The sequence below is a fragment of the Frankliniella occidentalis genome, unplaced genomic scaffold (assembly GCF_000697945.3).
Source record: "Frankliniella occidentalis isolate FOCC.00 unplaced genomic scaffold, Focc_3.1 Scaffold38, whole genome shotgun sequence".
In the NCBI taxonomy this organism is placed as follows: domain Eukaryota; kingdom Metazoa; phylum Arthropoda; class Insecta; order Thysanoptera; family Thripidae; genus Frankliniella; species Frankliniella occidentalis.
Genome location: NW_026267168.1, coordinates 803,334 through 815,318, shown reverse-complemented (window position 1 = coordinate 815,318; position 11,985 = coordinate 803,334). Strand labels below are relative to the sequence as shown.

The following is an 11,985-nucleotide window of genomic DNA, read 5'->3' as shown; positions in this document are numbered from 1 at the left end:
GGGGGTGGGAGGGAGAGGAAGGGGGTGTGTGTGCCAAGGGCAGTCGGACTGATGACGTCATGTCTGCGGGAGTCTGGGGCGCGACGCAGGTCGCAACGCTGCCGCCCCCCCCCCTTCCCCAGTTCCTTAATCCTAATGAAGCGAGTCTTCTAATACGTTTCGTTTTCTATGTTTCAGGATCGCTCCAGCCGACACCACTGCGACAACTTGGACTGATGATTTTCTTCCGATTTCTGCTGAACTGATTGTTGTACGACTTGTAAATCCTTGACCAATTTGGAAACGTACCGTTGTCGCCCTTCTTTATAAACCCTTCCACAGTCACGACCTCAGCCCCTTTCAACTTTCACATCCGATTCGCCACCACTGGCTCTGGACAACAAACACACTGAGATGATCCGAACATCCACTTTCGGTCTCTCCGCTGCTTGGCGGCGGCACGCGCGATGTCGCGTGTTTCATCGGAGATGGGTGGCGATTACCGTGCGTGCGAGAGAGACAGCTAGTGCCGTCTCTCTCTCTCGCCCGCTCGGAGGTCGGGCAAGCGCGCCGGGCTTTCCCGACCGATTGCAAACTCTAATTCCCTCCCTCCAGGTCCGGAAGTCTCCGATAAAGCGCGATGAACTACTCAACATTATGAAGGACTTTGAGTCGTGACCGTCACTATCACGTGAAAATGTTCCTCCGTTTTGATGGCTTTCCCCAGCCAGCAATGAAAATTTCATCGACATCGTTTCGATGTCGATGCAACGTCGCTACCTTTGACCCAGGACATTATAGCGGGTGGTCGCTGTCCCTCCCGATGAGGGCCCTCACCTGCCTCATCCCAGGAAACGAGCACGGGGAGCTATAAGGCTGCAGACGATAGGCAAAACCGGTCGCACGCACCGCGCTTGCGGGCTAGCTTATGCGTTTGCTCGGACAGGGCACAGCGACCACCCTGTATGTTAAGACACTATAACATAATAAGCAGGGTGAGTCGGTCACCGCTCAAAATTATCCGAGGAGAAAGTCGCCCGCATGCCCGTCAAAAACCGTTTCAATACACTATTTTTTTTTTAAATGAAGGAGCATTTCACTGTTTTCGACGGGGGAAAGCGGGGCATCGGATACCCCCCGCCCCCCTACGGAACCCAATTGAACTCATTTTGACGTCAAAAGGTGGGTCATTGGAGGTTTTTTTCTTTTTTACGGGTGTGCTCAATCTAGGCCCGGTCATATTTTCTGCTGGTACATTTTACACTTGCATATGCTATACCTGAGGTGGGGTGTGTGCGGGCTTGCGTATCACCCCTGACCATGGCCTTATGGGCCGAGTGAGTAGGCAACCCGCCCGCACGTTGCGGCACAGCCTTACAACAGAAGTGCGCGGTGCAAATCAGCCACCGGGTATGCAGGCGCGGTAAAGGGGGGGGGGCGATCGCCCCCCCCCCATCGTCTCTAGTGAGCCGCCTGAAAGGTAGGCAATTTGTGCTACAAAACCCCTGTATGTAGGCAACCCACAGTGCGTCGCTCCCTCCTTATACCGCGCCTGCGGGTATGGGGACGTACCCAAACCACGTGACCACGCATGTTGGCCGCTTTTGGACCCCCGCCCCTTGTGGGGCTCCGTGGTGTTTTCATGACGCCCCATCCCCCCCTCTTCCCCTCCTTATCACGTGTCTTTTATAATACGCGTTATTTCCCGTCTGTCTAGAGCATTTTAACAAAAAGTGCATGTTTGCTGATGTTGAAAACTGAATTTCGTGGTGACTTTTGCGATTGAGCACCAGTAGAGTTCAGTGTTTAGTCTCGCTGAAACGGGTCTCTCATCATTTTTCAAAACTATGCTCTTTTAAGCGGTGTTAAAACACAACACTGTCGACAAAATGTCAAAACTACGTGACTTGGCCGACCCCCCCCCCCCTCTTTCCCCCTGGTGGTAGAGCGTGGTCCCCGAAAATGTGTCCCTTAGTTTGGTTTGGGTACGACCCCGAACATATGTTTCAAACCAAATTTGTATGAAATAATGTAAATCTGCTTCAAAGTAAAATTAATTTCTGATCACTGCATTTTGAACTGACACAAAACGCCTTAGAGGGAAGGACGTGCCCGCTGGAACTTTACTCGTCGGGGATTGGCTAGCCCGCAGCGGGTTTGATAGGGGGAGAGGGGGGAGAGCCCCAATGGCCCATGGTTGCAGAACTAGCGAGAAACTGTCCACACCCTCCAGGTCCAGTGCAGTATTGGCTTGAAGCCACCTCGCCTACACTATGAGAAAAGGCCTACAGTACACTACCACCTACCACACAGCTCTAAACCCTGGTGGCCCTGGCTAAACGCGCTGGGGAATGACCATCGAATCTTGGTCGGGTTGGAGAGGAATTGTATTTTTTTGAAATGGAAATAATACATCGTATCAGAATTAAAATGCTTTAATTTGAACATCCCAAGGTCGTCGAACGTATACCTGAACGTATTCAACCTTAAATTCTGGTCGTCATTGGCTGAAACGTGGGCTGGTTACATGTTACATCACGTCACCGCCGAAAAGAAAAGTCAACGAAAACGGGGGGAAAACAGGGAGAAACGGCAAGACTGGGGCGCACTCTACCGGCGCCGAAGGCAAGCTGAGCTGAGCTCTCGGGTCTCGGGTTGTGTTTGTTGGTTGAGTAGTGAGGTTAAAGAGCGTTGGAATCTGAGCCAGTGGAACTTTAAATCAAGTGTCAGCATTTTAGGAATTGTTCCAATAATTAATTTAGTCTCTAAAATCACCTTATTTATCCGTCAATATGCTTATCAAAGTGAAGGTGAGTCGTTAGCGTGTGATCTGTCAAATTGCTACCGGTAGGCAAGTCATTCATTCTCTGTTACGTGCCGTAATTTTTGTTCGATATACTGTATTTTAATATTTTAATCAAGTTTTATTCGTCAAAGTTTACTCTCTACCAGTGTTTTTCCTGTTTTTGAAGTTGGTTTCAAATTAAAAGCGTGCCCTAACCTTATTTGTGATTTGGCCGCTTAGTCCCATCAGTAATTTATTTCAGTGTTTACAACCTTAATTTATTAAAATGATACTCCCTTTCAATACTGTTTCTCTTTCTTTACATGTTGATGTCGCTAGACTCTCACCGGGAAAGAGGTAAGTGTGGTCAGTGACCTTCTCATTTAAGAAGAAGCGCTTAGTAGTAGATCGACTTTATATGAGTCTGTTTGTCCAGTAATAGTTCTCATCCTAATAGCCATAATTAATGTGAATGATATTATTTCAAATTTTGTGTTATTTATTTAGATTGAGATAGACATTGAACCTACTGATAAAGTTGAGAGAATCAAAGAGCGGGTTGAAGAAAAAGAAGGCATTCCTCCCCAACAGCAACGTCTCATTTTTTCTGGAAAACAAATGTAAGCCTTTCATGAAATTAAACTAAGCTGTGGGCCAATATATTCTAATCTATTTTCATGATTTTGCAGGAGTGATGACAAAACTGCCCAAGATTACAAAGTTCAAGGAGGATCAGTATTGCATCTTGTTTTGGCGTTAAGAGGAGGAGAATGATTTCTGTTGTATGGACTTGCTTGACTAAATTGTGATTCTGGTATTCTTTGTCAAATACCATGTATGCTGTGTGCTCTCCAGATTTGATTCTATTTCAAGTTTCTTAAATGTGCTGTGGGTATGAACAACATGAGTTGTAATTTATTGTATTAAATCTTTTAAATCAGGCTAATATTATCCTTTTCCCTGTATCGTTAATTTTTTTTTTGTGAATCTCAAATTTTGTTCCATATTTTATATTAATGTTAAGTGAAACTAATGATGCAAGAACTTCAATTAACTTAAGTACCATGTAAAGAATTTATTGGAATTTGATCTGCAGGGAAAAGTTCATACCGCAGAGTGAATTTCATAAAAGCTTAAAACTAATCCAGAGCTGATTCAAGGAATTCCAGGAGAAAATTTCTCCAAAGGCAGGATTATTGAATACCAGTTCTAGATCACAAGTGTCAGCAATCAAAATGGTATAAAGAGGTATACTATCTTATGTTTTCTATGACTTAGTTAGGCACAGGTCATTGGTAACTTAAAGCCTTAGAGCTAGCGTCCATGTTGATACACAGAATTGAGCATGAGAAGTTTTCTTTAAACACATTATTTACATGTTATGGAACAGCCCGCTCCGCACATCCCACTGATAAACTGAAAACTTTTGGCTTGTGGAAAGAATCAGTTTGCAAATACATTATTTCATTTGAAAAGGTAACAGACAGGAATAGAACTAATGATATGCTTAAAGAAAATCATTTTTAGTTAAAGTAAACTAACAAAATCTGAGATAAATATCTAAATAAAATACAGGACTACTTTATTATTATTCTAATACCTAGACTAGTATTAACAAATTGAGCAGATGGAGAGAAAAGCAGAATAGGATAATCAGATGCTATTAAAAGTAGTGGTATTTACACTTAAAAACAAATAAACAAAAATCAATCTCAAGAAAATTGGATTTTGAAATCACAGAAGGTTTTCTTAGATGTCCCGTATAGTCACTTGACATTGCGAAAACAATGTTAAGACCTGGACCTTAAATAAACATAATTGCTTCTTGTGAACAATAAGAAAGGCTCATGAAGTGTTACTAACTTACAATTTTACGAAATTTATGAAAATAATATTTATCACATCCCTTCAACACTTTCATAATGTCAAAGTAGTGGTAGATTGCTGTAAAAATAGAGCTCGTGTTCCAGAGAGAAAGTTGAAGATAGCCAACGCAGCTGCATTTTAAAACATACAGCTAGGAGCTGAAGTCATGAACACATTTAAGGTCTCAGGCCGGCCACAAATTAGTTACTATCATGCCTCAAAAATCACAGCAATAATATGATCATAAGATAAAAGCATCTTTCTCCTTTTTGCAGGTAAACTTTGATGATCTTGCACTTGCACAAGGAAACTCAAGTTGGGCATTTGAAGCAGTCGTAACACTACTTAATTCATTGAAAATTGTTATTTTTTAGTCTTTAACTTCTAGCCTGTCAACCTTTGCGGGTAGCACAAGGGGACAGTACTTTTTTAGATACATAAAACTCACACCAAACAGGGCAGTGCTCACTAGCTGGGCCACCCCAAGACCAACTACGGGGTATAGCTAGGTGGGTTAACCCTTGTCGGACTACACCACTCATATCTGGAATTGAAATTGTGCAATATGTAGCAGTTAGAGGACAAATTTATATTTCATTTCAACTCTAGCAGGTGAATGTCTTACCAGTATATTGACTCTTAACAGTTTTGTTAAGGAATATATTGTCAGTGAATAAGTAATCAAGACTATGGTGATTCAGTGGAATGCTGTTAGTACTTATTTTGGCTGGTAAAACTGCTTGGAAATCTTTTACATCATCACATTCTGAAAACACAAAGTCAAGTCAGTTTAAATGGTATAACTTAAATAATTAACTTAAAGTAACGAAGATATTCCAACCAATAGTAACCACTACCTTCAATTCTGTCCTGAAAGAATGAAAAATCACCCAAAACTATCTGATTACTACTTTCATCTTTTAAATACTCTTTGGAGATTGTACTGAGAATGTCTGTTTTTGGATCACACTGGAGAGTTTCTTCAAAATTCACATTTGTAATTGATACCTGGAGACCACCAATCTGGAGGGGAAAAGACAATCAATTTTCCTTAACAGATCTGTAACTTAACAGAGAAACTTTTTTCTTTCCTTTTGTTTTTCTTTGGTTTATTTTCATTTATTACCTTGAAAACTGCATGAAGAACTTCAGGTGAGTCTTCCAGGCCGGGTAGCTTTTCCATATTCACAGTCGACAGAGAAATACCATCACTTGTATCCCACAAAAAGCCAAGCCCTTTGCAGCACTTATGAACAAAGAAAAAATTAACATTAAGAGAAGTTGCAAGGGTATTAGTGCCATATTAATACTTGCAAAGCTTACCTGATGGAGCCATGAATGTGAATTCTCCTTCCACTCCTTGACACGACGCAGAGTGGGGAAATTTAGTTCATTGCAAATCTAAAATCCAAAGATCCAAATTATAGGCAAAATGTAAATTTCTCAAAAGTTTTTTGTTTTTGTTTTTGTTTTTTTCATATAAGTAAGTAAATTGAATTAAACTCTACCTTTTCTAGGGCTTCAGTGCTCTGGATGTCCTGGAGGGCAACCAAAGAAAACCTGGACCAACACAAATACTAGGATAATTTCAGGAGAAACAGCAGTACACCTCTTCCATCCCATCCATCCCTCCCTCCTCATTACTCCTACAATAAGCCGCAACAAAATTGCCAGTAGGTAGAAAGTCAGATTTGAGGGTTTTTTTCCCTAAGAGCTTCCAAAAAAAAAAAAGATAACAACACATTTTTTTTCAATCTCTTCAACACTTGTTCTCTTATCTACCTAATTGAAAACTACTTCTCCCAGATAACAAAGATAACAGGCATGGCTTCAGTTGAAAGAACTCTAAAAAGTTAAATTTCCCAAAATTAATATTTATATCCTACAGTTTACTTTTTTAATGTGCCAATTAAATATTGGATAATAATTTTTATACATACCTATTTTCTAGGATGGTACGACAAATAACTTCTTTTACACCAGGATTTTCAACCTTTTCTATGGAAAGACCACTGAGGTTCCATGTTGCGATTCTCATGGCTGGTCTACCCTTTCGTTTTCCATCAAAATGGTCTTCAACAATTGGTCTTGGTGAACAAGCAGACAAAATATCCAAAATGTCACGAACAGCTACTCCATTTGATGTTGGTCCAAATTTAATTGGAACTGACATTGTTTTACGATGGCCTGAAATTTTGAATTTTAGCCAAGTGTACAGAAAAGTCAATCTTAAAAGTTGAGAAAAGGGTTCACAAAAGATTACAAGCATATCTTATTTTTATACATACCAGAAATTTTGCCATTTGCAATGGGCTGTGAAGAATGGCTCGATGGCAGTTTCGGAGATCCTTTCGGTGTACTTTGGACTAGATTAAAAATTGGGGGAAAGCCATTACGAACAGGAGCAGAACTTTGTTCTGTGTCAATGGTGAGCCTTGATCTAACCGCTCCCAGTCTTATGTGGTTGATACCTTTAACCTGAAATCACAAGCATAATTAAATGCAGGCTTATTAAAGCAACAACCACAACAATAGTTGTAACAGTTTTTCAGCCTTGTTACAGAACCTACTTTTGTTAGTTGGTCCAAGTTAGCAAAGTTACCATGCTTGTCTCTATAATCAATTACATTAGCAGCAATCTCTTGAGTGAAACAAGGGATAGTTTGCAGTTCAAATATTGTTGCTGAATTTATATTAACTAGAGGCAACGGTCGTGGTGAAGGTTTGTCCACACTTGGTAGACTATCAACAGATTGAGCCCGAGAAGAAGCACAGCTAAAACAAACGTTCCCATGAGTAAAATGTAAAAATAAATAAAAAATGCTTTCCTAAAATTTAACTTGAGATAAATTATTACCTAGGAGAGCGACGGGGACCAACACAGATCTCAGGCTTTATGGAAGAAAGCTTGTCAGCTCCAATTCCTGACACTAAAGCAAGATCTTCAACCTTCTTAAACCGTCCCAGCCTTTGTCTATATTCCACAATACAGTGAGCATCAATACGGGATATTCCCGGTAGAGTCATAAGCTCTTCTTCACTAGCAATATTTACATTAAGTTGGTCAATCTATGTGAACAAAAGTATAAGAAAACTTGTTAGAATGTTTTTTCAAGGATGCAAGATAAATAGGAACGGTCAACAAACCTTCGTATCTACATCCAAAACATTGAAAGTTGCAGATAAATTTCCTTTCCGAGAGCGACATCTTGGTGGAAAAGGAGATCGCCAACTGTTCCGAAAAGATTTTCTGCGGCCAACAACTGGAACACTGCTGTTTTGCCCCATCGTCACTGAAAATATAAGGAAAATAGGGTTACAGACCCTCAAAAAAGTACACAGTTCAACCATTCTTCTCCATTAAACAGAGACAGAGCTAACTAATTAAAAAGCTAACTAAAATAAGAAGAAAAAACATCAATGAAAATTGCTGTAAATTGCAATATAACCAGAAAATCCCTTTTTTTTCTTCTAAGGAAATGTACTTACTCTTGCTGTGTGTGGGGGGGCAAGCGTGCGGAGCGACTACCGCTCGTAAAATGCAGAACTCACCTCGTACTCCTCAGATACTGATGAATCATTCACGATTATGGCTGCACTTTGACCCTGAACCATCGCAGTCTTGAGTGACAGCACCCCAGTCCCAGTAGTTGCACTGTTGCTCTCATTCATTCAACAGCATTAGTGCCAGCTAAAGTTATTGAATGCAGGATAGTGCCCTTTCTACACTAAAATGTGGAATGCTTCGTATATCACAGCATGTTGACAGTCTCTTTAGCGTATCCGACAAATATGTCCAAGAAACCAATTAGTGGTGCCAGCAGAACGGCCGTGAAAGGCCCTGCTGACACTGTCAGCTGCAGCTGCTGTCAGCTAGGCTGTCTGCTTGCTGCACACACCCACCCCGCACTGCTAACGCCATCTGTTTGAGTTTAACGGAACTCGATCAGCGGCCCTGAGCGAGTAGTTGTAGCCATGCCCGTTGTTGTGGTGATGGCGGTAGTAGCAGCACCCATCAGCTGTTGCTTTGACTTTGACGAACACCGTTGACATTTGGCCGGTAGATAAACGTGTGATAATTCGGGAGAAGGGAAGGGATGTGTGAGAAATAAGACAAAAACAACTCGCAAGCCGTTGGAATCGAAAAGAAGAACGTGAGAAAGACGAGAGTAAGAAGTTGCTCGTGCTTGACTGGCATTTTTTCTACAACCACAAACCGCAAGCCGGGTCGCCCCGTTTCTATTCGTGTGTTGTGGGGTAGGTGACAAACCATATCTCAGTTTTGCTGGAGGCTAGGAGTGAGGATGGACCGGTTCACGATGGATGTAAGAGTTCTTAGGTTATCTCCCTTCACTTAATAATTATGGGATTGGGTTCTGGTTTATACAGTGATTAATTGTTGTATCTTACAAAAATATCTCAGTTATTTATACCCTCCTTAAATTAGGGTGGCAGTAGTTCAATGTGAAAGGTATCATATTTTTTCCCATCTTGACGAAAGTTCTGTGTTTTATTAGATATGCAAGATGCCACGATTTATCGCTTCGTCAGAGTACCCAGGAGGACAACTGACACATGAGAGAAGTTCTGGAGGAACTGAAGATGATCTTCTCAGCAGTGTTGATGTGATTACTTTCTTGAAATATGAAGAATGATATCTATAGTGGAGCAAATCAACTAAATTATCAGTTAACTGCCAACTCTGCTACAAAGTTGTATGTTTCAGGTCGCAGAGGTGGTTGACCAGACCGGCGAGGATTTGCTAAGTACTGCTGCAGTTTTGCGCTATTGTAAATTTACAATATTAAGGCCCTACACTCGTCTTCTAGCAACAATGGGTCTTCGACCATTGACCTTAGAACCAACAGAGTCTCAATGCCTCAGCATTTTAGGTCATTTACATTTAGTTCAAGCTCTCGCATTTATGTGCATGGGATATTTTCTACAGTACATGAGCTGTTTCAGGTAAGTTATTTGATAAAGAGTGGCTTTTAATCCATTTCTACTGTTAATTAAATTAGATTTTTCCTCTCCAGGAGAGACAGAGGGTTTTGCTACAAGTCAAAGCCCACATTTTCACGGTCAGCTGCTGATGTAGTGAAGTCTCATGAACAGGTGTGCTATGGAAGCTTGGTATTTAGCTATGTTCTTCCTAGCTTACTCCATTTGGCAGGCTATGTGTATGCATTGTGGCTGTTCCGGATTCGTCAAAATGAACAGCTACAGAACTTAATGGAGAGGGTGAGTTTTATCAGTTTGCTTTCCCAATTTGTTTCATTTACGTTATGCGTGATTAAAAAATGTATATTCCTTTTTCTTTGTCTTATGTTTTTTTTTCCCTAGGCATTTCTCCTCTCATCTGGTCCTAATAATGCCCCCTCTAGTCAACGGTATTTGGTCCGCATTCTTTGGCTCTTTATCGGCTGTAGCATCTTGTGGGTGAGCCTGTCTCTGGTTGCAGTAAGTGTTATGATGCTTGATGGAACTGTAATATTTCAGTGGCTGGAACACAGGTTAGTCAAATTTGAAGCAAGTCTAAAAAATAATTTAGCAAGGCAACTTAATTGCCTTCAGTGAATTGTAGAAATAAAATAATTGGACAATTAACAGCAAGGGGATACTTGTTTGGCAGCCCGCTTGAGCTGAAAATAGCACTCAAGCTTTTGCTTTTATTTTCAACTTTGTGGCATGATATGGTTCAAGCTACTATAACTGCAAGTTATTGTCTTCAAAGTCAGCTCCTCACTTCCCATCTACATTTCCTGCGGAAAAAACTTCTGCAGCATAGCTTGCAACCATTGGAGTTCATGAGGGTTAGTGGTAATGAATAGTGTATTATGAATGCTTCTCTTATACATAAACACTCTATCTCCTCAATTTGATGATTTTGCTTCTCTTCTCAGGAAATTAACGAATTTCAAAATTTACTGGAGTACCTAAATGAGGAATTGGCACCAGCCGTCTGCATTTTCACTGTTGTCAATGTATCATGGGCTTCAGCAGGGCTAATGTGGATTTTTAACTACGATTATGTGGACAAAGACACTCATCCAATAATTGTTGTGAGTGTTTTAAACGTTGTCCTGTGGGTTTTAGCATCAGTAGCTCCTTTTATCCAGGTAACAGACTATTTCTACTGTCGGTTATTATGACCTACAAATTTATAGATGTTTAATGTACGGCTACTTTTAAATTATGTTTTTTGTAGGCTGCACGTCTCACATCAGCTTGCGAAAAAACTAAGCGCTTGGGTCACGATGTCCGTGTACGTCCGTTTGTGTACCTTGACACACCTAATGAAGATTTAGATGCTGTGTTATTATTCACATCATCTCTCCACATGCAAGCTAAACTTTTCCAAGTACCTATATCAGGACGTTATCTTTGTCTACTCTTAGCAGGGGCGGGTATTACCATCTTAACATTGGGGCAGTGCCATGTGTTTCAATAACTTCTGTATATTTGAAAGGGGGGATTGGTTTGTTGCTGTTCAAGAATCTCCAGTCATTTGATATTATTTTTTCTTTATTTTGTGTTTTGTTATTATATGATAATTTTGTTTATGGTTTTTAACTGCTGAATGTAATGTGTATGAAGAGTACTGAGACTTGTTTTTATTTTTAAAAAATAAAATATTGTAATACTGTAGAAAAGTTAGGTAATCGAACAATCTGGCATATTGTGATGTAAATCTTAGTTTTGATTGATGTTTGTTTGTTGTCTCCTTTTTTTTTTGTCTTTTCTTTAAGCTGTGATGTGTTAGGAGGTTTGAGATGAAGTCTTAATATCAAAATGTTGGGTTCAATCATACAGCATTTTGATAACCCGTTTGTTGAAAGGAATTTTTGATGTATAATTCTCCTCTTTTTTCATGTACCTTGTGTGCAATCACTGGCCATATGTTTTCAATGTGCAAAAACATTGATACCAGTGAAAACTATTCAACCTTCGTTGTTGTAAGGTAGCAATGAGCAAAATAGGCTTGCACTGTGATACTGCAATGGACTAACTATTGTAGATACTTTTAATAATGATAGAAATCCCAATTTTTATGTATAGATTTTAATGTGTGATTTTAGATTGTCTCTAAGTAATGCCTGACTTTTTGTAATGGTGCAGAGAATAATGTGCACTTGTTACAAGTTTGCAGCAAAGCATAAATAAAAGGCATTGCTTGAAAATACTTAAGGGAACAGTGAACTAAAAGACTGCTTTTATACAATTAGTATGAACTGGGTAAAAACTAGAAAGCTTGTCACTATGTCTGTCAAAATATTTAGAACTATATTTGGCCTACAATCATATCGGGCACCCTTCTGACCATTAGAAGATATTAAAAATAACTTTTATTATGT

At 40.2% G+C, this 11,985-nt stretch overlaps 4 protein-coding genes across 8 annotated transcripts in view; 3 read left to right on the top strand and 1 right to left on the bottom strand.

The window, feature by feature from the left end:
• LOC113213409 (uncharacterized) overlaps positions 1-2,558 on the top strand; it is a 4,916-nt gene extending 2,358 nt beyond the window's left edge. The window contains exons 2-3 of the mRNA XM_026432474.2: positions 178-250; positions 2,434-2,558. Coding sequence (XP_026288259.2) covers positions 178-250; positions 2,434-2,469 — 109 coding nt within the window. The 3' untranslated portion in view covers positions 2,470-2,558. The remainder of the gene's footprint in view (positions 1-177; positions 251-2,433) is intronic.
• A 66-nt stretch (positions 2,559-2,624) lies between these two features.
• On the top strand, positions 2,625-3,705 carry LOC113213299 (NEDD8). Its single transcript, XM_026432327.2, has 4 exons — positions 2,625-2,789; positions 3,104-3,121; positions 3,272-3,384; positions 3,454-3,705. Exons 1-4 carry the CDS (start codon positions 2,772-2,774, stop codon positions 3,536-3,538), a joined length of 234 nt encoding a protein of 77 aa, XP_026288112.1. The 5' UTR covers positions 2,625-2,771; the 3' UTR covers positions 3,539-3,705.
• A 114-nt stretch (positions 3,706-3,819) lies between these two features.
• Positions 3,820-8,332, bottom strand: LOC113213263 (endonuclease/exonuclease/phosphatase family domain-containing protein 1). 2 transcript variants are annotated; one of them, XM_026432285.2, is made up of 12 exons: positions 8,183-8,332; positions 7,778-7,923; positions 7,488-7,699; positions 7,201-7,405; positions 6,919-7,108; positions 6,571-6,817; positions 6,139-6,190; positions 5,954-6,031; positions 5,757-5,876; positions 5,488-5,653; positions 5,256-5,396; positions 3,820-5,174 (listed from the first exon to the last, which is right to left on the bottom strand). In XM_026432285.2, exons 2-12 carry the CDS (start codon positions 7,916-7,918, stop codon positions 5,023-5,025), a joined length of 1,704 nt encoding a protein of 567 aa, XP_026288070.1. In that variant the 5' UTR covers positions 7,919-7,923; positions 8,183-8,332; the 3' UTR covers positions 3,820-5,022. The 2 variants fall into 2 exon arrangements, with proteins under 2 accessions (XP_026288070.1, XP_026288062.1); XM_026432277.2 differs by having other exon boundaries at positions 8,120-8,229.
• Positions 8,333-8,602: 270 nt separating this feature from the next.
• Positions 8,603-11,985, top strand: LOC113213279 (uncharacterized). 4 transcript variants are annotated; one of them, XM_052266386.1, is made up of 8 exons: positions 8,603-8,690; positions 9,148-9,255; positions 9,357-9,595; positions 9,667-9,871; positions 9,974-10,143; positions 10,263-10,443; positions 10,534-10,749; positions 10,839-11,985. In XM_052266386.1, the coding sequence occupies exons 2-8, from the start codon at positions 9,157-9,159 to the stop codon at positions 11,079-11,081; spliced, it is 1,353 nt and encodes a 450-aa protein (XP_052122346.1). In that variant the 5' UTR covers positions 8,603-8,690; positions 9,148-9,156; the 3' UTR covers positions 11,082-11,985. The 4 variants fall into 4 exon arrangements, with proteins under 4 accessions (XP_052122346.1, XP_052122345.1, XP_026288088.1 ...); XM_052266385.1 differs by having other exon boundaries at positions 8,657-8,799; XM_026432303.2 differs by lacking the exon at positions 8,603-8,690 and adding an exon at positions 8,739-8,887.